General features: G+C 44.5%; 1 protein-coding gene across 2 annotated transcripts in view; it reads right to left on the bottom strand.

Moving 5' to 3' along the window:
* Nucleotides 1-24,858, bottom strand: part of acsf2 (acyl-CoA synthetase family member 2) — a 100,153-nt gene that overhangs the window by 58,767 nt on the left and 16,528 nt on the right. Inside the window, exons 2-6 of one of the 2 annotated variants that reach the window (XM_078401222.1) lie at nt 15,788-15,986; nt 7,569-7,697; nt 6,956-7,009; nt 3,548-3,666; nt 1,715-1,877 (exon numbers count right to left, since the gene is read on the bottom strand). In XM_078401222.1, coding sequence (XP_078257348.1) covers nt 1,715-1,877; nt 3,548-3,666; nt 6,956-7,009; nt 7,569-7,697; nt 15,788-15,986 — 664 coding nt within the window. Of the gene's footprint in view, nt 1-1,714; nt 1,878-3,547; nt 3,667-6,955; nt 7,010-7,568; nt 7,698-11,515; nt 11,587-15,787; nt 15,987-24,858 lie in introns of those variants that run through there. The other variant, XM_078401223.1, reaches the window with a different exon arrangement.

The raw sequence follows: 24,858 nt of genomic DNA, 5'->3' as shown, positions 1-24,858 counted from the left end.
CCATGTTGAGCAGTGTTAATCACACCACACACGTGTTGCATGGGCAGATCTTGTATGCACCATCAGGATCACAGACGTCTGTCTGTTTAGATGGTGGACTGAACAGCACCTGATTGAAAGATGGCTGATGGCAAATGAAAAACTTGTTTACTGTACCGGGGATACATGGATTTACAGAGTACAGTCGTCTAACAAAATACTTTAAAAATATATTGTTGCTCACTCAGGATAATTAATCCACATTCAGGTCATGAGACACTGTGCATTCCAAATCCTGAGGACCCCAGCGAGATGGTCTGACATTCTGTTTTTGACAGTGCACATTTACACTAGACCCTGGTGCTTCGAATCTCACTGATTCTTCCAGTCAGTGCAAGGACAGCCACCGTTAGATGGATGTATCTGTTTAAACAGACACAATCCATTACGCATTGTATATGTCAGGGCCTCGAATTTTATGATCTCAGAGGAAACTGACGTAATGCTGATTGACAATTAGTGAGATCACTCTGCTGCAGTTTAACAGTTATTCTTGCTTGGAAAAATGAACAATTTACAAAGTACAAAGATCCTGAAAAGGTAGAAATATACACAATAAACCTCCAGAATAAGGTGCATTATTTTTGAGTGTACAATAAAAATTTGCAATTGACAGCCTCTACACTTCTCAAGAGACGGAAGCCCCAGAGATTCCAAATTCCAACATGTTGCACAAGTTACTCACTGAGCGAACATTGATGTGAAGATAGTATAACAAGCAACTGCACTTCCAAAAGCTTCAATGTCACAAGTTCCCTTCATAAGTAATGTTGTTGAAACCAGCTATTCGAATAAACATTTGTTTAAACCACAAAGTGCTGGAGGAACTCAGCGGGTCAGGCCTCTTCTTCAGACTCACCACAACATCCATGTGTCTTTCCTCACCACTTGGCTTCACTGCCATCTTGCTAGTCTGAGACAGGATCCCAACCTGAAACACTCTTCATGGTCGCTGCCTGACCCACGGAGATCCTCCAGCACTTTATGTTTTGCTCTAGATTCCAATATCTGCAGTTTATCGAGTCAAACCTTTGTTTAACATTTGTTCTAATTTCTGAGATGGCCGAAAGAATGTGGAGAATTTTTCAGCAGGTGTGGTCGGCCGTTATCCCAGTGACAGAGTTCTTCGAAAGCCTACTAGTGGTGCCTACTTTCAAGCTGCTGTTCCTTCTTCCGGGTGGGAGCACGGAGAAGAAAGAAGTACCGAGTGGGACAAGCCTTTGATTATGTTGGCTGCTTTTCTGAGGCAGCGTGAAGTATAGGTGGAGTCAATAGTGGGAAGTCTGGTCTGCATGATGGACTGGGCTATGTCTACAAATCTGTGAAATTTCTTGCGTTCTTGGGCAGAGTTGTTCCCAAATCAAGCTGTGAGGCATCCCGACTGTACACTTTCTACAGCGCCTCTGTCTCAGTGCGAGTGAGATGAGCAATATTGGTCTTGCCTTGAATCCCATGACCTGGACATAAATGAAGGAAACCCCCCTGTCAACATCATCTAAACCTTTTCTACTCTTAGTAAACCAAGTTCTTTGATGATCCTCTTTTCTTGCATTGCCACCAACAAGCCAACACCCCTCTATCCACTCCATTAAAAACATCGCCACTCGCAGTGCATACATCAGTTTTATATAAATTGTTTAGCCCAGTCTAAAGTATGAAACTGAAGCTTGCTTACCGAAGTAAATAGGATATTCACTGGATCATCAAAGGAAATTTTCTTCTGCACATTTAACAGTTGCTCGCGGTGACTGCTGGAAGCTGCCTGATTCACCTCCTCGAAGCTGAGTGTTCCTGGGGGCTTGCCTCCGATCATAATGACTGTCTTGAGGTCTGGGAGGCTGAACAAGCACAAAGCAACTGTCAATGGGGGAGAAGGGTTGGGGGCTAGAGAGTTTCAACATGCAAGAACAAAGTTATTTTCTCTGCTTGAATTTAGAAAGAAATCTTTTCAATAGCAAATTACAAGGAAGGACATCCATTGTAATTGAGGCAGTGCAGCGTAGGTTCACAAGATTGATCCCGGGGATGGCGGGACCTGCATATGAGGAAAGATTGAAAAGACTAGGCTTGTATTCACTGGAGTTTAGAAGGATGAGAGGGGATCTTATAGAGACATGTAAAATTATAAAAGGACTGGACAAGCTAAATGCAGGAAAAATGTTCCCAATGTTGGGGGAGTCCAGAACCAGCGGCCACAGTCTTAGAATAAAGGGGAGGCCATTTAAAACTGAGGTGCAAAGGAACTTTTTCACCCAGAGAGTTGTGAATTTGTGGAATTCTCTGCCACAGAGGGCAGTGGAGGCAAAATCACTGGATGAATTTAAGAGAGAGTTAGATAGGGGGCTAGTGGAATCAAGGGATATAGGGAGAAGTTGGGCACAGGTTACCGATTGTGGATGATCAGCCATGATCACAATGAATGGTGGTGCTGGCACGAAGGGCCGAATGGCCTCCTCCTGCACCTATTTTCTATGTTTCTATTTTTGTGCCTACATAGTAAAGACCCACTGAATTACTCCATCAGTTGGAGTCTTTGTGAGTCTTTTAGCAAATCAGTAACTGAAGTTCTTTGTGTTTCCCTTAATTTATTACTGGTGTTATATTCAATTCACCTTGGGGAAGCCAAGCGTTATGAAAGAACGACCTGTACCTTGGACTGGAGGATATGCAAGTGAATGGCAGCATCTCCAGGGAAGAATGATTGGATCGCTGGATGGTGGGAAAGAAAGGACAGGGGTTGCATCTCTTATGGTTGTGCTGAGGAAGTGCCGCAAGTTACAGAGTGGTTCAAGACTTGGGTTTTAATTCTGCAGCATGAGGTACCTTGCTCTCTCTTTATAACAGTTCTGGCCAGTTCTACTCTAGATCATCCTGTGACATTAGCACAGAGCACAAGTCTGGTCTGTGTTGTTTTAGTCATAGATTCATGGAGCTATACAGCTGTGCGGAAATAGGTCCTTTAACTCACCTTGTTTAAGCTGACTAAGTTGGCATGCTGGGCTAGCCCCATTTGTCTGTATTTGGCCCATATGCCTCTAAACCCTCCCTAGTGTGCTGGTGTACATGGTGATTGCTGGTTGGCGTGGACTAAAGTCGCCTGTCTTTAGACTTTATAGACTTTAGAGATACAACATGCAAACAGGCCTTTTGGCCCACTGAGTCCACGCCAACCAGCAATCACCATGTACACTAGCACGCTAGGGCCAGTTTACAATTTTATCAAAGCCAATTAACCTACAAACCTGTACGTCTTTGGAGTGTGGGAGGAAACGGGAACACCCGGAGAAAACCCACACATTCACATGGAAAACATACAAACTCTGTACAGACAGTACCCATAGTCAGGATCGAACCCGGGTCTCTGGTGCCGTGGGCAGCAATTCTACCACTGCGCCACCATGCCAACAATCAGTCACTGATCAGGAGGGAACAGATCTGGACCTTCTCAAACCATGGTGGTCGGAGACTGTGCCCATCCCAGGCCACCATGTCCTATGAGCAGTGTTACCTGGCACTCTGGAGATCTCCTGGAGTGGCCTTCTCCAGCTCAGGACAGCTCTGCTTCAGAATGTCGTAGTACCTTTGGGTTTTAAAGGCCATGGGGCAGACCAGTGCCTTACAACCAACCTGTGGAGAGAAATAGACACGTGAAGAGGTCCATATCACCAGAGAATTTGCGAAGCTCAGAGGGCATTGGGCAGCACAGTCATCGGTACTGCCCACAGGGAAGGGAGATCAGACACAGCAGAACCATCACTGTCCCAGGCTGCAGGGTTCACAACCATCACTTACAATACAATATATCTTTATTGTCATTGTACAGGGAGGGGTACAACGAGATTGGGAATGCGCCTCCCATACGATGCAATAAATTAATTAGTTATTCAGTATAAATTTAGACAACCCAATGAAATAAAATTAGAAACAGTTTTAAAACAGAATGAAGTGCAAGTAGGTCTGTGCTGGTTCGCTGTGCGATGTGACCATCCGGCTCAGCAGGACCGGTTCATAGCAGCTATGGCCCTGGGGATGAAGCTGTTCCTGAGTCTGGAGGTGCGGGCGTAGAAGGCCTTGTAGCGTCTGCCCGATGGTAGAAGTTCGAACAGACTGTTGCAGGGGTGTGAGGAGTCTTTGTGGATGCTGTTGGCTTTTCTGAGGCATTGTAGATGCCCTCCAAGGCTGGTAGCTGTGTTCCGATAGTCTTCTGAGCTCTATAGACTACCCGCTGAAGAGCTCTCCTCTCAGCCTCCGTGCAGCTGAGATACCACACAGGGATGCCATGCGTTAGGATGCTCTCTATGGTGCAGCGGTAGAAGGTTGTCAGCAGCTGTTGGGGCAGACTAGACTTTTTCAGTGTTCTCAGGTAGAACAGTCGTTGCTGCGCCTTCTTGACCAGCGCAGCGGTGTTAGTGGACCATATGAGGTCCTCCGAAATGTGAGTGCCCAGAAATTTGAAGCTGGACACTCTCTCCACACTGTCCCCATTGATAAAGATCGGAGCGTATTCCCAGTTGTGTGACTTACGGAAGTTGATGATCAGCTCCTTGGTCTTGGAGGTGTTTAGGGACAGGTTGTTATCTGATCACCAGTCCGCCAGGTTCTGCACCTCCGCTCTGTAGTTTGTTTAATCACTGTTGGTGATCAGACCGATCACCGTTATGTCGTCTGCAAACTTGACAATGGTGTTGGTGTCGAATGCAGGAACACAGTCGTACTGCACAGCCAGTAAAATGGGCCCCAGTTGTAAATGATAGGCGAGTGTGGGAGCTTTAGTTCAGAGGTCAAGAGTCAAGTCAATAGTGTTTTATTGTCATATGTCCCAGACAGAACAGTGAAATTCTTACTTGCAGCAGCACAACAGAATATGTAAACATAGTATTGTAAACAATATCATAAATGAGAGAAAAAAGTTCAGCATGCATATATGTGTGTGTGTATATTTCTATATGTATATTTCTAGAAAAAAAAGAAATATCTAGGGTGTATGTCGTTCAGAGGTTATTTGTAGATTTTCATAGCCTGATGGCTGTTGGGAAGAAGCTGTTCCTGATCGGGATGGTACATCACCAGTCCATAGAGGTTACAGAGCTGGAGGTTTTCAGTGACAATGTATAGAAAAGTCATATTGCTGGGGGAGAAGGAGTGAGACTGGCCCAGAAACGTCACCAGGACGAACCAGCCTGCTGCCAACAGATCCTGTGGCCCTCGGTTACGGCTTCTCAGCTACCGCCCAGGCACAAGGGCTTTTTGGTCTGAGCACTCAGTGTGTTGAGGGCATGCAGCGTAGGTTCACTAGGTTAATTCCCGGAATGGCGGGACTGTCGTATGTTGAAAGGCTGGAGCAATTAGGCTTGTATACACTGGAATTTAGAAGGATGAGAGGGAATCTTATTGAAACATATAAGATAATTAGGGGATTGGACACATTAGAGGCAGGAAACATGTTCCCAATGTTGGGGGAGTCCAGAACAAGGGGCCACAGTTTAAGAATAAGGGTTAGGCCATTTAGAACAGAGCTGAGGAAGAACTTTTTCAGTCAGAGAGTGGTGAAGGTGTGGAATTCTCTGCCTCAGAAGGCAGTGGAGGCCAGTTCGTTGGATGCTTTCAAGAGAGAGCTGGATAGAGCTCTTAAGGATAGCGGAGTGAGGGGGTATGGGGAGAAGGCAGGAACGGGGTACTGATTGAGAGTGATCAGCCATGATCGCATTGAATGGCGGTGCTGGCTCGAAGGGCTGAATGGCCTACTCCTGCACCTATTATCTATTGTCTATTGTCTATTGTCTATTGTCTATTGTCTATTGAAGCAGCTGGAGTCAGTGTGGCAGCGAGTCTGGATCAGGAAGGCACTGGGGAGATGGCAAGGATGGAGCAGCTGGGTTGGATGAGGGGATCGCGAGGAGGGTGTTTACATTTCAGGTTTGTTTTAAACTCTCTCCATGTGGGGCAGAATCAGAGGCAGGTTGAGAGCTGCAGATGGAGATGTGCAAAGAGTTGCTGGCTCTGCAGCTTTGCCCAGCTGTGTGCAGGGAGAGCAGCTGGTGGGAAGTGAGCAGACCCCAGACATGTTCTCACCTATATGTTGAATTCATGTTTTCTTTAATACAGGCCATTCAGCCCACCGATTCAATGCCAGCCCCAAGGGCACTCCCACCAGGACCATACCCTCACGTACCTCCCTGTAACCTATTCCCGCTCACATGCTTGCTAATTTCCCCTTAATTCTCCCACCATCCCCTCCACAAGGGGCAATTCACAATCGTAATAAATCTACTAACCAGAGTGCCACTGGAACTTGGGAGGAAACTGGAGCACCCGGGGGCAACGCATGCAATCAAGTCAAGTCTACTTTATTTGTCACATACACATACAAGATGTGCAGTGAAATGAAAGTGGCAATGCCTGCGGTTTGTGCTAAAACTACAAACAGAATAGAATTTTTTTTTTAAAGACACTACACAAAAAATAAATTAATACAGTAAATTCTCACAGTTCTCACAGGGAGAACGTACAAACTCCACACAGACAAGACCTGAACTGGATCTCTGCCGCCCTGTGGCGGCAGCATGAATTGCTGCACACTGGACCAACTAGATATCGACAGCGATTGAGGGAACAGGTTTGTTTCCTAGTCAAGGTTTCCAAGATCCAACAGGCAAGGTAGGCCACCTTGAGCAAAAATCAAAGTGCTGGAGGAACTCAGTGGGTCTGGCAGCATCTGCGGAGGGAAATGGACAGACGGCATTTCGTGTCGGGACTCTTCGTCAGATTGTGTTTTGAGTCTGGGCATGAGTTTAGGCTCTCGGAAAGGGTTCCAATCTGAAAGATTGTCTATCTATTCCCTTCCCAGATGCAGGAATTGGTTCCTCTAAAATTTGTGTTTTTAAACAAATGTTTCGTTGATTACAGCCCACCTTACCTTCTTCAGAACAAACTGCAATTCATGTGCCTGGAAGGCCGGATTGATTTGAGCCTGGGAGGAAACACAAAAGAGTAGAGTTATGAAAAGATAGTGTTCACTCGCAATAGTTCTCTCAGCTAGCATGTTATGCTGCTAAGCATTCACAACATCTTAACCCCCCTCCCCTCAACTTTGCAAAATATTTTTAGGCAGCAACAGTTCTTTTGCCAATTGAATCTTCAGCAAGCTTTAGAATCAGGAGGGATATTTCATGCTCAAAAATATTCTCACCTCCTCCTCTCTCATCTCCTCCTCCCTCACCCTCACCCTCACCTCCGCAACCCTTGCCCCCTTTTCTCTCATCCCCTCCTCCCTCCACCCACACCCTCTCATTCCTTGCCCCCTCCTCCCGCACACGTTCCACCATCACCCCCTCAACCATTGCCCCTCCTCCCTCACCCCCTTCCTCCTTCACTCTGCTCTCCCACCCCCTCCACCCTTGCCCCCCCCCCCCCACTCTCACCTCCTCTTTCCGCTCTGTTCAATCCTTTTTCCTGCCCATTTGCCAGTGACAGCGTTCCGCCATGTGGATCAGGCCAGCGCACAACCCCAGGCACGTCCCTGTGCTTACCATTATGATGCCCGCTTGTGCAGATGCCAGCTGAGTCACCAGCCACTCGTACATGTTTGGCCCCCACATGCCCAGCCGGTCTCCTCTCTCCAGTCCAATGGCGAGTAACCCTGCAGCCATCTGGTCCACCTGCAAAAGTGCATCGATGCATCAGAATCAATCACTGCTGAGAAACAACGCGGCAGCAGGCCCAGCAATTTGCCCCCAATTTCCTACTTTACAAAATTTCTGGTCACACTTTACTGCTTCCTTACACTCTCATGAACCTCGGGCTTACTATCCTTTATGGTGAATGTATAAGCCTTTCACATTAGTCTAGGAAAATAACTGCAGATGCTGGTACAAATCGAAGGAATCACAAAATGCTGGAGTAACTCAGCAGGTCAGGCAGCATCTAGGAGAGAGGGAATGGGTAACTTTTCGGGTCGAGACCATTCTTCAGACTGATGCCAGGGGAAAAAAAATCAGACAAATTAAAAAATTTGTCCCGCCCCCTTGACATCAGTCTGAAGAAGGGTCTCGACCCGAAACGTCACCCATTCCCTCTCTCCTAGATGCTGCCTGACCTGCTGAGTTACTCCAGCATTTTGTGATACTTTCACATTAGTCTAATTTTATCCATAAACCCTTCAATTACCTGTGAATAAATCTCTCTTCATTATTGCTCAGTTCTTACATTATAAAGAATTATCTCTCAGGAAACAGTTGGAACATTAGAGACACAAAAGGTACAACAATCTGAATCAGAAGACTGCTGGAGGAACTGAACAGGACAAACAGCATTTTTGGAGGCAGAGGGAGAGGCAACATTTTGGGTTGGGGACCTGCATGTGGAGAGGGGAGACCCAGTAACGAGGTAAGAGGAAGGGTTGAGACATGGATTAACAGACGGTAGGTGTAATTATGTGAGGAGACGGATGATAAGTTGAGAGACTGGGGAGAGGGGGAGTTGAGAGACGGTTACTAGCAGAGACAGCAAAGGATGCAGATAAAAAGGCTGGCAGGTGATATGTGGAGAAACAAATGGTATGGAATCTCATAAGTAAGGAATGTAATAAATGGAACTAGTGAATATTATTTACCAAACTACCATGGCCAATGTATCTTTTGAACTTGGACTATAGATTCTCTATGAATTGGGTTACCCTTGAGTTCAATACAAAATTCTATCATATTGTAATGACTTTAATCTGGATGTCTCCTGAGTGTGGGATCATTGTAGAACCTGGTGATATTTCACTAGTTAGAAACTGAAGGCTAGTTTAGACCATGTGAACACACTCACAGCCTGTGCGCAAGGACCGTTTCATCCACATATCCTTCACCGTACATGAACATTAAAATCCCTCCTCAACTGCTCCACCCATCCCCTACTCTCTCTACCCAGCCCATAGCCACTCCAACTATCTCCCAACCTCTACCCAACTTCCCCTCCCCTCCACCTAACCCCTTCCGTTCCGCCCACTCCTCAACCGCCACCCACCCCCCCCCCCCCTCTCCACCCAACCTCCACCCATCCTCCACCCTCTCCACGCAACCTCATTGCTGGTGGCACCTGCAGGAGTTGTTTCAGAGCCTGACTAGAGCTTCAGTTGACAGTGATCTAACAGATCATTCTCATGATCTGAGTCAGAACGCCCTAGAGTCATGCAGCACAGAAACGGCCCCAACCTGTCCATGCCGATCAAGCTGCCTAACTGAGCTCATCCCATTTGCCTGCATTTGCCCCACATCCCTCTAAACCTTTCCTATCAATGTACCTGTCCAAATGTCTTATAAATGTTGATATTCTACCTGCCTTAAATACTTTCTCTGGCAGCTAGTAATGTACCCACCACCATCTGTGTGAAAATTTTTGCCTCTCAGTTCCTTTTCAAAAATCTTTTCTATTTTACCTCAAAGCTATGCTCTCTACTATTAGACTGCCCTACCTGTGAAAGACTGGCTATTCACCTTATCTGAGCCCTTGGTGAATTTCTGTAGCTCTTTAACGTCACCTGTGCATGTCTATTCAGCAGAAAAGGGGATGGGGATATGCAGAGTAAATATGGGAGTTTCTGCAAGGCTAAAAAATCAGGACCTCAAGGGAAGCGATCTCCAGATTACTGGCAGTACGACATGCTAGTGAGGGTAGGAATAGGAAGATAGGACAGATGAATGTGTGTCTGCGGAATTGGACAGGGATTCAGATTTTTGGACCATTAGGATCTCCTCTGAGGTGGAGGTGACCTGCACAAGAGGGATGAGTTGCACCTGAACTGGTGGGAACCAGTGTCCTGATGGGCTGGTCTGCAGGGGCTATGGAGGGTCTGAACTAGATCGGCAGGGAGACAGGATTCAATGCAGCAGTGAGACTGGTGGGAGGCTGACAGTTGATAAGGAAGACAATAACAACAACTTCAGTAGAGGGGACAGGCACAAGCATGGCAAGGAACAAGGAAATACATTCGGATTAATTTGCACGTATTTCAATGCATGATGTCTGATTGGTAAAGTGTATGAATTCAAAGGCATAAATAAATACTGGGCCCACAGCCATGATGGAAACCTGGCCAAGGAAGGAACCAGGCAAGGACATTATGTTCTAGGGTAAAGGTGAAATAGAGGTGGAGATAAACAAGGAAGGGTGTTGCTTTACAGATTAAGAAAACATCAGGGCAGTAATCTGAGATTACATCACTGGTGATTCATCCAGTGAGGCTTTATGGGTGCATCTGAGAATTAAAAAGGAAATAATCATCCTGTTGGGAGTGTACGACAGGTTTCCAATTAGTCGAGGGGAATTAGAGGAATAAATATGGTAGCAAATTGCAAACAGCTGCAAGACTAACCCCTAATATAGGCTTGGACTGCCAAAGTCTCAGAAGGTATGGTATTTGTCAGGCATGTTCAGGAAAGTTTCTCAGTCAAGTCAAGTCAATTTTATTTGTATAGCACATTTAAAAACAACCCACGTTGACCAAAGTGCTGCACATCTGATTAGGAAAAAAAAAAAAAGAAACATACAGTGGCAGAAGAGGAACAGGACCTTCAGCCCACATTGTACATGTCAAACATGATGCCAAGTTAAAGCAATCTCCTCTATCTGCACAGCATTCAATTCCCTCCATTTCCTGCTTATCGATGAGCCTTTCTAAAAGCCTCGTAAATGCCCCTTTCAGCCTCCACCATCACTGCTATCAGAGCGTTTCAGGCACACACCACTCTGTATAAAAAAACATTCCCTGCACATCTCCTTTACATTTTACCCCTCGCACCTTAAAGCTATGCATTCTAATCTTTAACATTTCCACTTTTGGAAATTGGTTCTGACTGTCTATGTCACTTACAATTTTACATTTACGTATTACTATTCAGCATATTTATTCATAACTGTCTTCCTCAGCCTTAATCATATCAGCTTGTAACATGTGATGCCGTACTTCCCATTCCCAAGCAAGAGCTTTCATGCAAATCATAATGGGCGATAGTCCGAACTGCAATCTGGGCAGACCATGGCTTTCCCCAGTGACTCCCTTTATCCCAACCTCTGCCCTTCAGGGGGTGCAGTCAGCATCAAAGATACTAGAGGAACAAGATGGACTACTCCGTTGAAATCGCCTATACTGAAGTGTAGTACGCAAAGGGGCGTAACGTCCGCCATTTTAGTAGGCAAAACCCGCCGTTCGCTATGCCTCTCGCAGTGTAATCAGTGTTTTGGGGGAACAGTATGTGTGATGATACCATTAAAATGCAGAATGTATCTCGTCTATCAATTCACAGATTTTTGTTATTTTTCTTTTTTAATGTTTCTGCAAGTTTCTGCCTACTAAAATGGCGCCATGACGTACGACAGTTTTTAGGGTCGAGTGGTCTATCTTGTTCCTCTAGTATCTTTAGTCAGCATGTTGGTTCAAGCTGTGTTACAGAACAATTGGAACAACCATAAATAAGAAGCCATCTCTCACCTCCTGCTTTAACTGCCCAAATGTTTTCCTGACTCCGTCCGGCAGAAACACCAGTGCCTCTTTATCCGGGAATTTATACCTCAAAGCTATGCTCTCTACTATTAGACTGCCCTACCTGTGAAAGACTGGCTATTCGCCTTATCTGAGCCCTTGGTGAATTTCTGTAGCTCTATAACGTCACCTGTGCATGTCTATTCAGCAGAAAAGGGGATGGGGATATGCAGAGTAAATATGGGAGTTTCTGCAAGGCTAAAAAATCAGGACCTCAAGGGAAGCGATCTCCAGATTACTGGCAGTACGACATGCTAGTGAGGGTAGGAATAGGAAGATAGGACAGATGAATGTGTGTCTGCGGAATTGGACAGGGATTCAGATTTTTGGACCATTAGGATCTCCTCTGAGGTGGAGGTGACCTGCACAAGAGGGATGAGTTGCACCTGAACTGGTGGGAACCAGTGTCCTGATGGGCTGGTCTGCAGGGGCTATGGAGGGTCTGAACTAGATCGGCAGGGAGACAGGATTCAATGCAGCAGTGAGACTGGTGGGAGGCTGACAGTTGATAAGGAAGACAATAACAACAACTTCAGTAGAGGGGACAGGCACAAGCATGGCAAGGAACAAGGAAATACATTCGGATTAATTTGCACGTATTTCAATGCATGATGTCTGATTGGTAAAGTGTATGAATTCAAAGGCATAAATAAATACTGGGCCCACAGCCATGATGGAAACCTGGCCAAGGAAGGAACCAGGCAAGGACATTATGTTCTAGGGTAAAGGTGAAATAGAGGTGGAGATAAACAAGGAAGGGTGTTGCTTTACAGATTAAGAAAACATCAGGGCAGTAATCTGAGATTACATCACTGGTGGTTCATCCAGTGAGGCTTTATGGGTGCATCTGAGAATTAAAAAGGAAATAATCATCCTGTTGGGAGTGTACGACAGGTTTCCAATTAGTCGAGGGGAATTAGAGGAATAAATATGGTAGCAAATTGCAAACAACTGCAAGACTAACCCCTAATATAGGCTTGGACTGCCAAAGTCTCAGAAGGTATGGTATTTGTCAGGCATGTTCAGGAAAGTTTCTCAGTCAAGTCAAGTCAAGTCAATTTTATTTGTATAGCACATTTAAAAACAACCCACGTTGACCAAAGTGCTGCACATCTGATTAGGAAGAAAAAAAAAAGAAACATACAGTGGCAGAAGAGGAACAGGACCTTCAGCCCACATTGTACATGTCAAACATGATGCCAAGTTAAAGCAATCTCCTCTATCTGCACAGCATTCAATTCCCTCCATTTCCTGCTTATCGATGAGCCTTTCTAAAAGCCTCGTAAATGCCCCTTTCAGCCTCCACCATCACTGCTATCAGAGCGTTTCAGGCACACACCACTCTGTATAAAAAAACATTCCCTGCACATCTCCTTTACATTTTACCCCTCGCACCTTAAAGCTATGCATTCTAATCTTTAACATTTCCACTTTTGGAAATTGGTTCTGACTGTCTATGTCACTTACAATTTTACATTTACGTATTACTATTCAGCATATTTATTCATAACTGTCTTCCTCAGCCTTAATCATATCAGCTTGTAACATGTGATGCCGTACTTCCCATTCCCAAGCAAGAGCTTTCATGCAAATCATAATGGGCGATAGTCCGAACTGCAATCTGGGCAGACCATGGCTTTCCCCAGTGACTCCCTTTATCCCAACCTCTGCCCTTCAGGGGGTGCAGTCAGCATCAAAGATACTAGAGGAACAAGATGGACTACTCCGTTGAAATCGCCTATACTGAAGTGTAGTACGCAAAGGGGCGTAACGTCCGCCATTTTAGTAGGCAAAACCCGCCGTTCGCTATGCCTCTCGCAGTGTAATCAGTGTTTTGGGGGAACAGTATGTGTGATGATACCATTAAAATGCAGAATGTATCTCGTCTATCAATTCACAGATTTTTGTTATTTTTCTTTTTTAATGTTTCTGCAAGTTTCTGCCTACTAAAATGGCGCCATGACGTACGACAGTTTTTAGGGTCGAGTGGTCTATCTTGTTCCTCTAGTATCTTTAGTCAGCATGTTGGTTCAAGCTGTGTTACAGAACAATTGGAACAACCATAAATAAGAAGCCATCTCTCACCTCCTGCTTTAACTGCCCAAATGTTTTCCTGACTCCGTCCGGCAGAAACACCAGTGCCTCTTTATCCGGGAATTTATACCTCAAAGCTATGCTCTCTACTATTAGACTGCCCTACTTGTGAAAGACTGGCTATTCACCTTATCTGAGCCCTTGGTGAATTTCTGTAGCTCTATAACGTCACCTGTGCATGTCTATTCAGCAGAAAAGGGGATGGGGATATGCAGAGTAAATATGGGAGTTTCTGCAAGGCTAAAAAATCAGGACCTCAAGGGAAGCGATCTCCAGATTACTGGCAGTACGACATGCTAGTGAGGGTAGGAATAGGAAGATAGGACAGATGAATGTGTGTCTGCGGAATTGGACAGGGATTCAGATTTTTGGACCATTAGGATCTCCTCTGAGGTGGAGGTGACCTGCACAAGAGGGATGAGTTGCACCTGAACTGGTGGGAACCAGTGTCCTGATGGGCTGGTCTGCAGGGGCTATGGAGGGTCTGAACTAGATCGGCAGGGAGACAGGATTCAATGCAGCAGTGAGACTGGTGGGAGGCTGACAGTTGATAAGGAAGACAATAACAACAACTTCAGTAGAGGGGACAGGCACAAGCATGGCAAGGAACAAGGAAATACATTCGGATTAATTTGCACGTATTTCAATGCATGATGTCTGATTGGTAAAGTGTATGAATTCAAAGGCATAAATAAATACTGGGCCCACAGCCATGATGGAAACCTGGCCAAGGAAGGAACCAGGCAAGGACATTATGTTCTAGGGTAAAGGTGAAATAGAGGTGGAGATAAACAAGGAAGGGTGTTGCTTTACAGATTAAGAAAACATCAGGGCAGTAATCTGAGATTACATCACTGGTGGTTCATCCAGTGAGGCTTTATGGGTGCATCTGAGAATTAAAAAGGAAATAATCATCCTGTTGGGAGTGTACGACAGGTTTCCAATTAGTCGAGGGGAATTAGAGGAATAAATATGGTAGCAAATTGCAAACAACTGCAAGACTAACCCCTAATATAGGCTTGGACTGCCAAAGTCTCAGAAGGTATGGTATTTGTCAGGCATGTTCAGGAAAGTTTCTCAGTCAAGTCAAGTCAAGTCAATTTTATTTGTATAGCACATTTAAAAACAACCCACGTTGACCAAAGTGCTGCACATCTGATTAGGAAGAAAAAAAAAAGAAACATACAGTGGCAGAAGAGGAACAGGACCTTCAGCCCACATTGTACATGTCAAACATGATGCCAAGTTAAAGCAATCTCCTCTATCTGCACAGCATTCAATTCCCTCCATTTCCTGCTTATCGATGAGCCTTTCTAAAAGCCTCGTAAATGCCCCTTTCAGCCTCCACCATCACTGCTATCAGAGCGTTTCAGGCACACACCACTCTGTATAAAAAAACATTCCCTGCACATCTCCTTTACATTTTACCCCTCGCACCTTAAAGCTATGCATTCTAATCTTTAACATTTCCACTTTTGGAAATTGGTTCTGACTGTCTATGTCACTTACAATTTTACATTTACGTATTACTATTCAGCATATTTATTCATAACTGTCTTCCTCAGCCTTAATCATATCAGCTTGTAACATGTGATGCCGTACTTCCCATTCCCAAGCAAGAGCTTTCATGCAAATCATAATGGGCGATAGTCCGAACTGCAATCTGGGCAGACCATGGCTTTCCCCAGTGACTCCCTTTATCCCAACCTCTGCCCTTCAGGGGGTGCAGTCAGCATCAAAGATACTAGAGGAACAAGATGGACTACTCCGTTGAAATCGCCTATACTGAAGTGTAGTACGCAAAGGGGCGTAACGTCCGCCATTTTAGTAGGCAAAACCCGCCGTTCGCTATGCCTCTCGCAGTGTAATCAGTGTTTTGGGGGAACAGTATGTGTGATGATACCATTAAAATGCAGAATGTATCTCGTCTATCAATTCACAGATTTTTGTTATTTTTCTTTTTTAATGTTTCTGCAAGTTTCTGCCTACTAAAATGGCGCCATGACGTACGACAGTTTTTAGGGTCGAGTGGTCTATCTTGTTCCTCTAGTATCTTTAGTCAGCATGTTGGTTCAAGCTGTGTTACAGAACAATTGGAACAACCATAAATAAGAAGCCATCTCTCACCTCCTGCTTTAACTGCCCAAATGTTTTCCTGACTCCGTCCGGCAGAAACACCAGTGCCTCTTTATCCGGGAATTTATTCACAGTTTCATCAAAACATTGTCCGATGGTTTTGCCAACCAGTGGCATGTTCATGGCACCATGGACGTAGCTGGTGCTGAGTGTTGGCCTCATTGGGATAACATCTAAATAATCCAGGGTGCTAATGGAAAAAAAAGAGAAATAGAGATGCGAATGTACAGACTTAATCTGGATCTCGGTGCTGACCTTTCAATGAACTCTGACACTACGATCATACCTACCTTGTGACAAAACACGAAACAGTGAAAGTTTTTCCCACACATCTGATAAACATGTTCATGCCAACAAACCCAGCTCCGTTAAGAATGTATCAAAGGATTGCCCCACTGCTCATCGTGAATGACAAAGTGGTAACGTTCAACTGTTTCACTTCTGGGCAGGTTACCAGCTGTTCATTGTGACTGCTCCACGGCCTCATTTGAGAGCTTTATGGATAGTACAATTGTCCGCTCTTGTGCCCAAGATACCAGAGCATTGTGCATTTTATCATTTTTTCCTGGTTTTGTAAGAGTCAGTTCGATATAAAGTATAAACCTTTGCTGGTTCGTCAGGTGGGTTGCTAAGCTCAGGTAGCTTCTCTTGTTCCAGTGTGCCTGTTTTCAGCTGAGTCACAGATCTCATTGCAAGTGTGATCAAGCCCAGTCTCTGGTGCTGCCATCTAGACATGGGCGTCCGTGTTTCTACGCACAATGATCTCACTGCATCCTCTCACTCACTCGCAAAGATACAGAAGGATAGCTGATAATTTAACCATATATAGAAATTTATTTCTACAGGAGTTTACAGGATGAAAAGTGGCAGCTCCTGAAAAGGTTTTCATTCGGAGCCATGAAACCTCTGGTTGTCACTACCTTGAAATGAGGGATCACCAACACTCACAGAGCCATTGGCCATGCCCTGCACTCTCTAATGTGTTACCAACCATTATTGCATAAGCTACTAAGCCCTGCTAGGAACATTAGTTCCCTCAGGAAGGAAAATGGAACAGTTAAACCAAAAGATGTTAACCTTGCACTTTTGGAAACAAACAATCTCAGCAGCTCATGCTGGGAATATTAGTTTCCCCAGGAAACAAAATGGAACTGCTGCAAACAAAAATATGTTAGTCTTGCACTTTTGGGAAAAATAATATTTCACCAGGTAACGATGAAGCAATCAGGATACAGTTGGAATTAAGCACCACATCACATCTTGCCAAAATGTGTATTTTTTTAAACTCCAGTATTTAACACATGTCATCAAAATGAACCTATTCTATCCATCTTTGAAATGTATGGCGATAAGTTTTCGAGTTGTTTTTTGAGGTTACCTAAAATTGGAAAAATTCAACATCAATAATATTGAATCCCGGGAGTCAATGTTACTGTGGGAATAATTTTAAAAGGTAAGAAATCAAGTCAGATTGGAGTGAATGGGAGCTTGGGGATCTGAAGGGTCAGTTTCCAGACTTTATCCAGGGAAGCATGAATGTCCACCATTCTATTTGAAAAAAAAGCAAGTGTTTACCACTTCTCTTTGCTTTCCATCCTGCAGCCAGTTTCATCCCTTCATTGCCACCGGTGGGTGCCAGATTGTGCCTCCACCTCTTATAAAACATGGGTGTCACGTTTGGCATTCTCCACACCACTGCTACCACCCCTGCTTCAGGAGAGGGGAAGATAATAATAAAGCCGCCTGTAACCTTTATGCTCACATTCCTCAGCATCATCTTTCTTGGACGGGGTTGCTATAAGCATAGCCAGCCTTTCTACCACCACTATCTACCATTACACCACAACACTATCTACTCTTCTTTCTCGAGTTTGGTAGCAACCTCACCAGCCCATTGCAATGCAGTGTGCTCATTTGCCATGAATTGCTCCTCGAGACACGATCACTGTCATGGCTTCATCGTTCTTACTGCCTGCTTATTGCCTGCCTTTCATGCATTTTGTGTTATCTTTTGTATTAACTCTATTTCATAATATCCATTTGCTCTTCTTATTGGCTTTTAAGTCAGAAACAAGGGACAGCAGTCAATTGTGGGACTCCTCAAGTTCCGCCACCATTTAATAAGGTAATGGCTGGACCTGATCCTGACCTCTGCTCCACTTTCCTCCCCGATTCCCAATTTCCTTGACTCTCTAAGGTTCAACAATCTCTGAACTTTGAATATTTAGTGCTTTGGCCTTCAGAGATTCCTGCGGTACAGGCATCCAGAGATCCACAATCCTTGGAGAGGAATCTCCTCCTTCTCTCTATCTGTCCCTTATACTGCAGGATGTGCCTAGTTTCAGATCCCTCCACGTGGGAAACATCTCCTATCATTTACCCCATCGGGTGCCTGGCCACTCCCTCTTCTCCCCTCTCCCATCAGGCAAGAGGTATAGAAGTGTACAAACAGTTTCCTCCAGATTCAGGGACAATTTCTTCCCAACTGTTATCAGGCAACTGAACCATCCTACCAACAACCAGTGAGCAGACCTGAACTGCTATCTATGTATCACAAAATGCTAGAGTAACTCAGCGGGTCAGGCAGCATCTCTGGAGAGAAGGAATGGGTGACGTTTCGGGTTGAGACCCTTCTTCAGTCTGAAGAAGGGTCTCGTCCCGAAACGTCACCCATTCCTTCTCTCCAGAGATGCTGCCTGACCCGCTGAGTTACTCCAGCATTTTGTGATACCTTCGATTTGTACCAGCATCTGCAGTTATTTTCCTACTGAACTACTAGACCCTCGGAATATCTTTGATTGGACTTTACTGCACATTATCTTGCACCAAACGTTATTAACGTTGTTCCTTTTATCATGTATCCGTACCCTGTGGATAGCTCGATTGTGATCATGTTTTGTATTTCCACTGACAGGTTAGCACGCAACAAAAGCTTTTCACTGTACCTTGGTACGTATGACAATAAACTAAACTGAACTACAAAATTGGATATTTCTGAATCCACTGAAGACTGGTCCAAAGGCTCAATTGTTGCTCGAATGGCAATCCTTTCCCCGAGCAGTCAACCCAGTGAATCTTCTCTGAACTACCTCCAGTATATCCATATTAAATACAGAGACTGAAACTGTCCCCAATATTCTAGGGGTGATCTAAGGGCTAGAGGAATCAAGGGATATGGGGAGAAGGCAGGCACAGGTTACTGATTGTAGATGATCAGCCATGATCACAATGAATGGCAGTGCTGGCTTGTAGGGCCAAATGGCCTCCTCCTGCACCTATTTTCTATGTTTCTATCTCACTAAGGCAGGATTCTAGCTTGTCCAGACTGCTTTTATATTCTATCCTTCTTACAATAAAGGCTATGTTTGCTATTTTAATTACTTTTTCTACCTGCGTGCTAAACTTTTCTGTCTCACGCAATATAACACCTGCTTGACAGCATTTCTCAGTTTGGAGTGTTCCTCCTTTCACATTATGTTCAGCTTAATCTTCTGTTGAATGTTGGATTAAATTCTTTATGTTTTTTTGCCTGAGGCCACTTTGAGGGCATTGTTCCAATTGTTTAATCTGCTAATCTACAGTTTTGATTACTGAAAGGATACCGTGTCTGGAATCTGGAATAAACGAACACGCAATGAAAGAACTCTGCGGGTCAGACAGCATCTGTGGAGCCCAAAAGTGTCTGTTGATGCATTGCGTCGAAACTCTATATCTGCACTGCGGGGGAACAGCAAAGTTTGTCAGTATATAGCAGTCTGGGGATGGGGGGAGCGGTGGAACCAGGTGAGGGGAGGAGGTGGAGATGGGAAAGGAAAAAAGGAAAGGGAGAACACTGGAAGTGAAATTGGAAAATCCACATCTATACCATTGGGTTGTAACATAATGATAGCAACAACAACAACAATAATAATAATAATAATAATTTGTTGCTACACCAGCGGAATATGAAGTTTTTCTTTCAGTTTGAGTTAAGCCTCAACTAGCAATGGAGATGGTCAAGGACAGACAGGTTGGTGTGGTGAATGGGAGGAGACTCAAAATGAAGTGCAACTGGCTGGTTTCCCTCCAACTACATCCTGCCTTCCAACAAGTAATATATTTTAAATCTCCCCTTGCCTTTTGCATTATTAACCTAAAAAATATAATATGATGTCCAGTGTTTTCCATGTGATCTCCCACCGAGCTCACTCCCCAGTGCCAGGTCCAGCAATCAAACCCCCGGTAAGGGGCAGCCCACCAAATGGTGCATCTCAAATGCCTCCATCCTCATCAGGACAAAAACACACTGATCAAAGGTCACTGGCTTTCAAGAAGTGTACAGTGGCGAGCATACTGACTGGTTGCATCGTGACCACACTCTCACATTTGGTATCTCGAATATCCAGGAATAAAGGAGGCTGCAGAGAGTGGTGGACACTGCCTGGTCCACCAGAGGTGTTGACTTACCCATGCGAGGTGTGGAATGCACCCTTAACAAGGATGGGTAAAAAGTTATTTAAGAATATTTGTTTTACTTGTACTATGGTAGTGGGTTTTGCTTTGAATCCTTTTAGTTTTGTACAAATTATTGTAAATAATTGAATAAATTATTTTTGGTTTAAAAAAAAAAACGATCAAAGGATTTACAGGAGGTACAGGAGCCGGCGAACCATGAGCTCCGGGTTCAAGAACAGCTTCTTCACAGCAACACTTAGGCTTTTGGACTACCTTGCACAACCCTAACCACAACCCAACCTCAGCAACCATCTACTATGGACTTTGTTTTGCACTGTTATAGTCTGATTGCCAGGTATTGCTAATTATTAATTTATAGTTGTTGACAATTGTATATGTATTTGTTATGCTACCAAGTTATTGGGCATGTAAACCTACAGCAAGTAAGAATTCCATTGTTCCATTCCTGGTGCAAATGGTGATTAAACAGTCTTGAGTCTTCTGTTGTGAATTGAGAATTATAAATGTCATCTGAGGGTCAGTCAACGTTGAATGATGTTGTTGACAAGAAGGTTGGATTACATACAAGGCTTTAGGCACCACAATGCTCTTTATTTGCCTTTCTTCGGGAAGATGTGAAAACAAACATTATACATTATCAAATTCTCTGCAAGCCTCTCACGCTCCCTACTCATGCTCTATGAGACTGAGCTTCTGTGGAGGGTCCTTCTATCTAACACCTACTTACAACCAAAAAGCACCTTGTTATTCAGCCTTCCTTCTGATGGTCAGAACTAGCTTCTCCCTCTCCCAGTGACCATCCCAATTTCAGACTAACCCTTCATATACCGTTGTACATTATAGTACATAACTCTCAAGGGAGAGGACTTTTGTCAATAACAGCCTTCTTCGGTGAATCAGGAGTCGATCATAAAAAGTCAATGAGGTCTGAAGAAAAATCACTTCAAAAAGGCCAAATCTTATGCCAGGTCTAAGTCACACAAAAACTCAGCCAACATGGCCAACTCTGTTTTATGTCCTTTTTAACAAGTCGGTCAAACATATCTCTTTCTCCCCAATGTTCCTGTTGAACCTTGGAGCTCTGGTACATGACTGCAGCTGGAGCCAACACTGATATCTGGAGAAAATATTTAGTGAACATATGGTGTCTGCATCCAGTTAAGTCCCAGCCAACAACCCATACCATTAAGTAATCACAAACATTGGCTCATTCTGATACAGTATGTACAACAGTTTCATGCTATTGACTGCAAGTAAAACAGCCAAAGATTGCAGCCGTGTTACACCAGAGTGTGTATGTATTGAATATCTTGATGGAATATACAAGAGGGCGAGAAAATAAAAATGACCTACTCGCCCCACACAATCCGACTGTTAGTCAGATACAATGCATGTTATATTCACCAGACTATTCTAACTTACCGCCTCAGCCCCCAAATGTACCTTATCGTTTTCGACGTAAGGGAAGTCAATTAAGCTACAAACCCAAGATAGACACAAATAGCTGGAGTAACTCAACGGGTCAGACAGCATCTCTGGAGAAAAGAAATAGGTGACGTTTTGGGTCGAGATCCATTGGGTGGCGCCATCACAGTGGCTGCATCACCAACAGTCTGTCTGTCCTTTCTACTGGTTTTATTATTTTAAGTATGTTAAAAGTATGTTTTAGTGTTTTTTGGTTTGTTTTATGTGGGGGTGGGGGGGGGGGGGGGGGAGGGAATTGGGGGAAACTTTTTTTCAATCTCTTACCTCGACGGAGATGCGATTTTTCTCTGTAACGTATCTCCGTCCCCTCTGCAGCCTAACGTCGAGGAGTTGGCGGCCTTTCCTGGAGACCGGCCTGGCGCTTCAAGCCACGGGCGCAGCGCGGTCTTTAACATCATGGAGCTGCAATCCTTTGCCGTGGATCGACTGTGGAGAGCTCCAACCGCGGGGCCTGTGGACTTTAACATCGTGAAGCCCGCGGTCTCTGGTAAAAAGAGGCCGACTCGGGAGCTCCATGCTGTGGAGGGTTTTTCAACCGTCCTGACGCAGGGAGTTTCGATCATCCCGGCGCGAGGGCTTTCGGACATCGGACCGTCAGCAGCGGGGACTGCGGACGGTTCAACAGCCCCGACCGCGGGTGAACAAAGAGGAAGCTGATTGAACTTTATTGTCTTCCATCACAGTGAGGAATGTGGAATCTGCTGTGGTGGATGTTTATGTTAAATTTTACTTTGTGTGGCTGTGTGTCTTGTTGCTGTATGGTAATTCAAATTTCACTGTACCTTAATTGGTACATGTGACAATAAATTGATCTTGAAGTCTTGAAATCTTGTTGAAATCTTCAGACTGAAAGTCAGGGGAAAGGGAAATGAGAAAGGGAACCTACAAACCTGCACCCATGCTGTCACAGGGAGAACATGCAAACTCCATACAGACAGCACCAGAGCTCAGGATCGAACCCGGGTCTCTGGCACTGTGAGGCAGCAGCTCTACCAGCTGTCCTTTGGAAAATATCAGAACATGAAGCTGAGTAGCGTAACTCAATTGTAACTTTCCTCCAACTATTTTTGAAATGGAGAGTTTGGCCAGCATAATATGAATAAAGATCCTCTTCCAGATTGAATGAGAGACTCTCAGAAAGTTCAGCCAGAAATACAATACTCTGGGTCCAGGAAGGGGATGTCAGTGAATAAACTTTTCCTGACTGACTCGTTGTGCAAGTCATGGAAGGGTTTGGAAACTCACCACAGGCTTGGAATTGGATTGAATAATAATAATAATATATTCCTTTATTTGTCCCACACCGGGGAAATTTGCAGTGTTACAGCAGCAAAGTGGATAGCAAGAGACATTCATTGTAAATAAAAATAAAGATAAGGATAATTGTCATCATTTACTGTGTTTTTCCTTTACTGTTACTGTTGACTGGTCTGTTGACTGGTCTGCTGGGAGCAGTGCTGGTTGTGCAGTCTCACAGCAGCGGGAAGGAAGGGCCTCCGATATCTCTCCTTCACACACTCAGGGTGAAGGAGTCTGTCACTGAAGGAGCTACTCAGTGCAGTGACAGTGTCCTGCATGGGGTGGGAGTCGTTGTCCAGCAGCGATGTTATCTTTGCCATCATCCTCCTCTCTCCCACCGCCTGTACTGTCGAAGTTACAAGACTAGCTCAGTATGGCTAAAGTCACAACTTAGTATTCCTATTCTCCTCCCAGAAGCTTTGGACTGGAGTCACATACTGACTAGATTAGCTCTTTATAACAATCTACAGATCTTGGAAATTACTACCCTTATTGCTTTATATTTATAAAACTCAAATTTTCAAGTTATGTCGGCAAGATTTAAAATCTTTTTTTTTGTTGCATCATTGGCATAGTAAAGAATCTGCTGCATGCCGTGTACATGAACTCCCCAAACCCAAATCTTAACAAGGAACAACTACTTGCAAACAAGCCTAACTAAAATCCATGTCTGTGTTTGAACAAATACTTCTCATCTAAATCCTAATTTCTCAAGATTCCAGCATCCACAATTTGCTGTGCCTCCATTTCATGGTTCCGCTGAGAAATTCCTCAATGTTTAGTTTAGTTTAATGTTGTCGCATGTACCAAGGTACAGTGAAAAGCTTTTTGCTGCGTGCTATCCAGTCAGTGAAAAGACTGTATATGATTTCAATCAAGGCGTCCACAATGGATAGATACAGGATAAAGTGTATAATGTTTAGTGCAAGTAAAAGTCCAATAAAGTCCAATTAAAGATAGTTCGAACGTCTCCAAAGAGATAGATGGGAGGTCAGGGCCGCTCTCTTACTAGTAAGATTACGGGTTCAGTTTACTAATGATAGCTGGGAAGAAACTGTCCCTGAATCCAGAGGTATACATTTTCAAATGTCTGTACCTCTTGCCCGATGGGAGAGGGGACATGAGGGTGTGACCATGGTGAGACTGGTCCTTGATTATGCTGGTGGCCTTGCCAATGCAGCGTGAAGTAGATGGAGAAAATGGAAGGTTTGTTTGCCATTCAATGGAGGTTTGTGTGCCTAATAGTCTGGGCTACGTCCATAACTCTCTGCAATTTTTTGTAGTCTTGCAGAGAGCAGTTCCCAAACTACGCTGTGATGCATCCCGATAAAATGCTTTCTACGACAAATCTGTAGAGGTTGATGAGGGTTGTTTGGGACATGTTAAATTTCCTCAGCCTTCTAAGGAAGTCGAGGCGTTGGACTGCTTTCTTGGCCATTGGTTCAATGTAAAGTATGTTCACTTTGAAGAGGTTCTCCTCTCTCTGACAGCTCTGCAAGATTTTCTCGCACTGTTCCCAGTGTGATTCGTACAGCTCTCCTGTTCTTCACCCATGTTCCCACCCAGACTCACTATGACAGCCATGTGTCTTCCTTTCAGCACTTTTCTTTTCCACCATCTGAATCTATGTGACTTCCAACTCCATTTTGAGATATCCCAGTTCAGGCCCAGCCAGGATCTCAGGAACAGCTCCTTCCCCTCTATTATTGGGCTTTGAACACTCCTTCCATGAGCTGGAGTACTGTTTGATTCACCTCTGCCCCATTGCACACTTTGGACTTTGGATCTAGAACTTGTGCAAGATAAAGCTGAGAACTATATTC

The sequence above is a fragment of the Rhinoraja longicauda genome, chromosome 6 (genome assembly GCF_053455715.1).
Source record: "Rhinoraja longicauda isolate Sanriku21f chromosome 6, sRhiLon1.1, whole genome shotgun sequence".
Classification (NCBI taxonomy): Eukaryota; Metazoa; Chordata; class Chondrichthyes; order Rajiformes; family Arhynchobatidae; genus Rhinoraja; species Rhinoraja longicauda.
The sequence above is the reverse complement of the archived record's forward strand: the minus strand, read 5'-3'. Positions and strand labels throughout refer to the sequence as shown.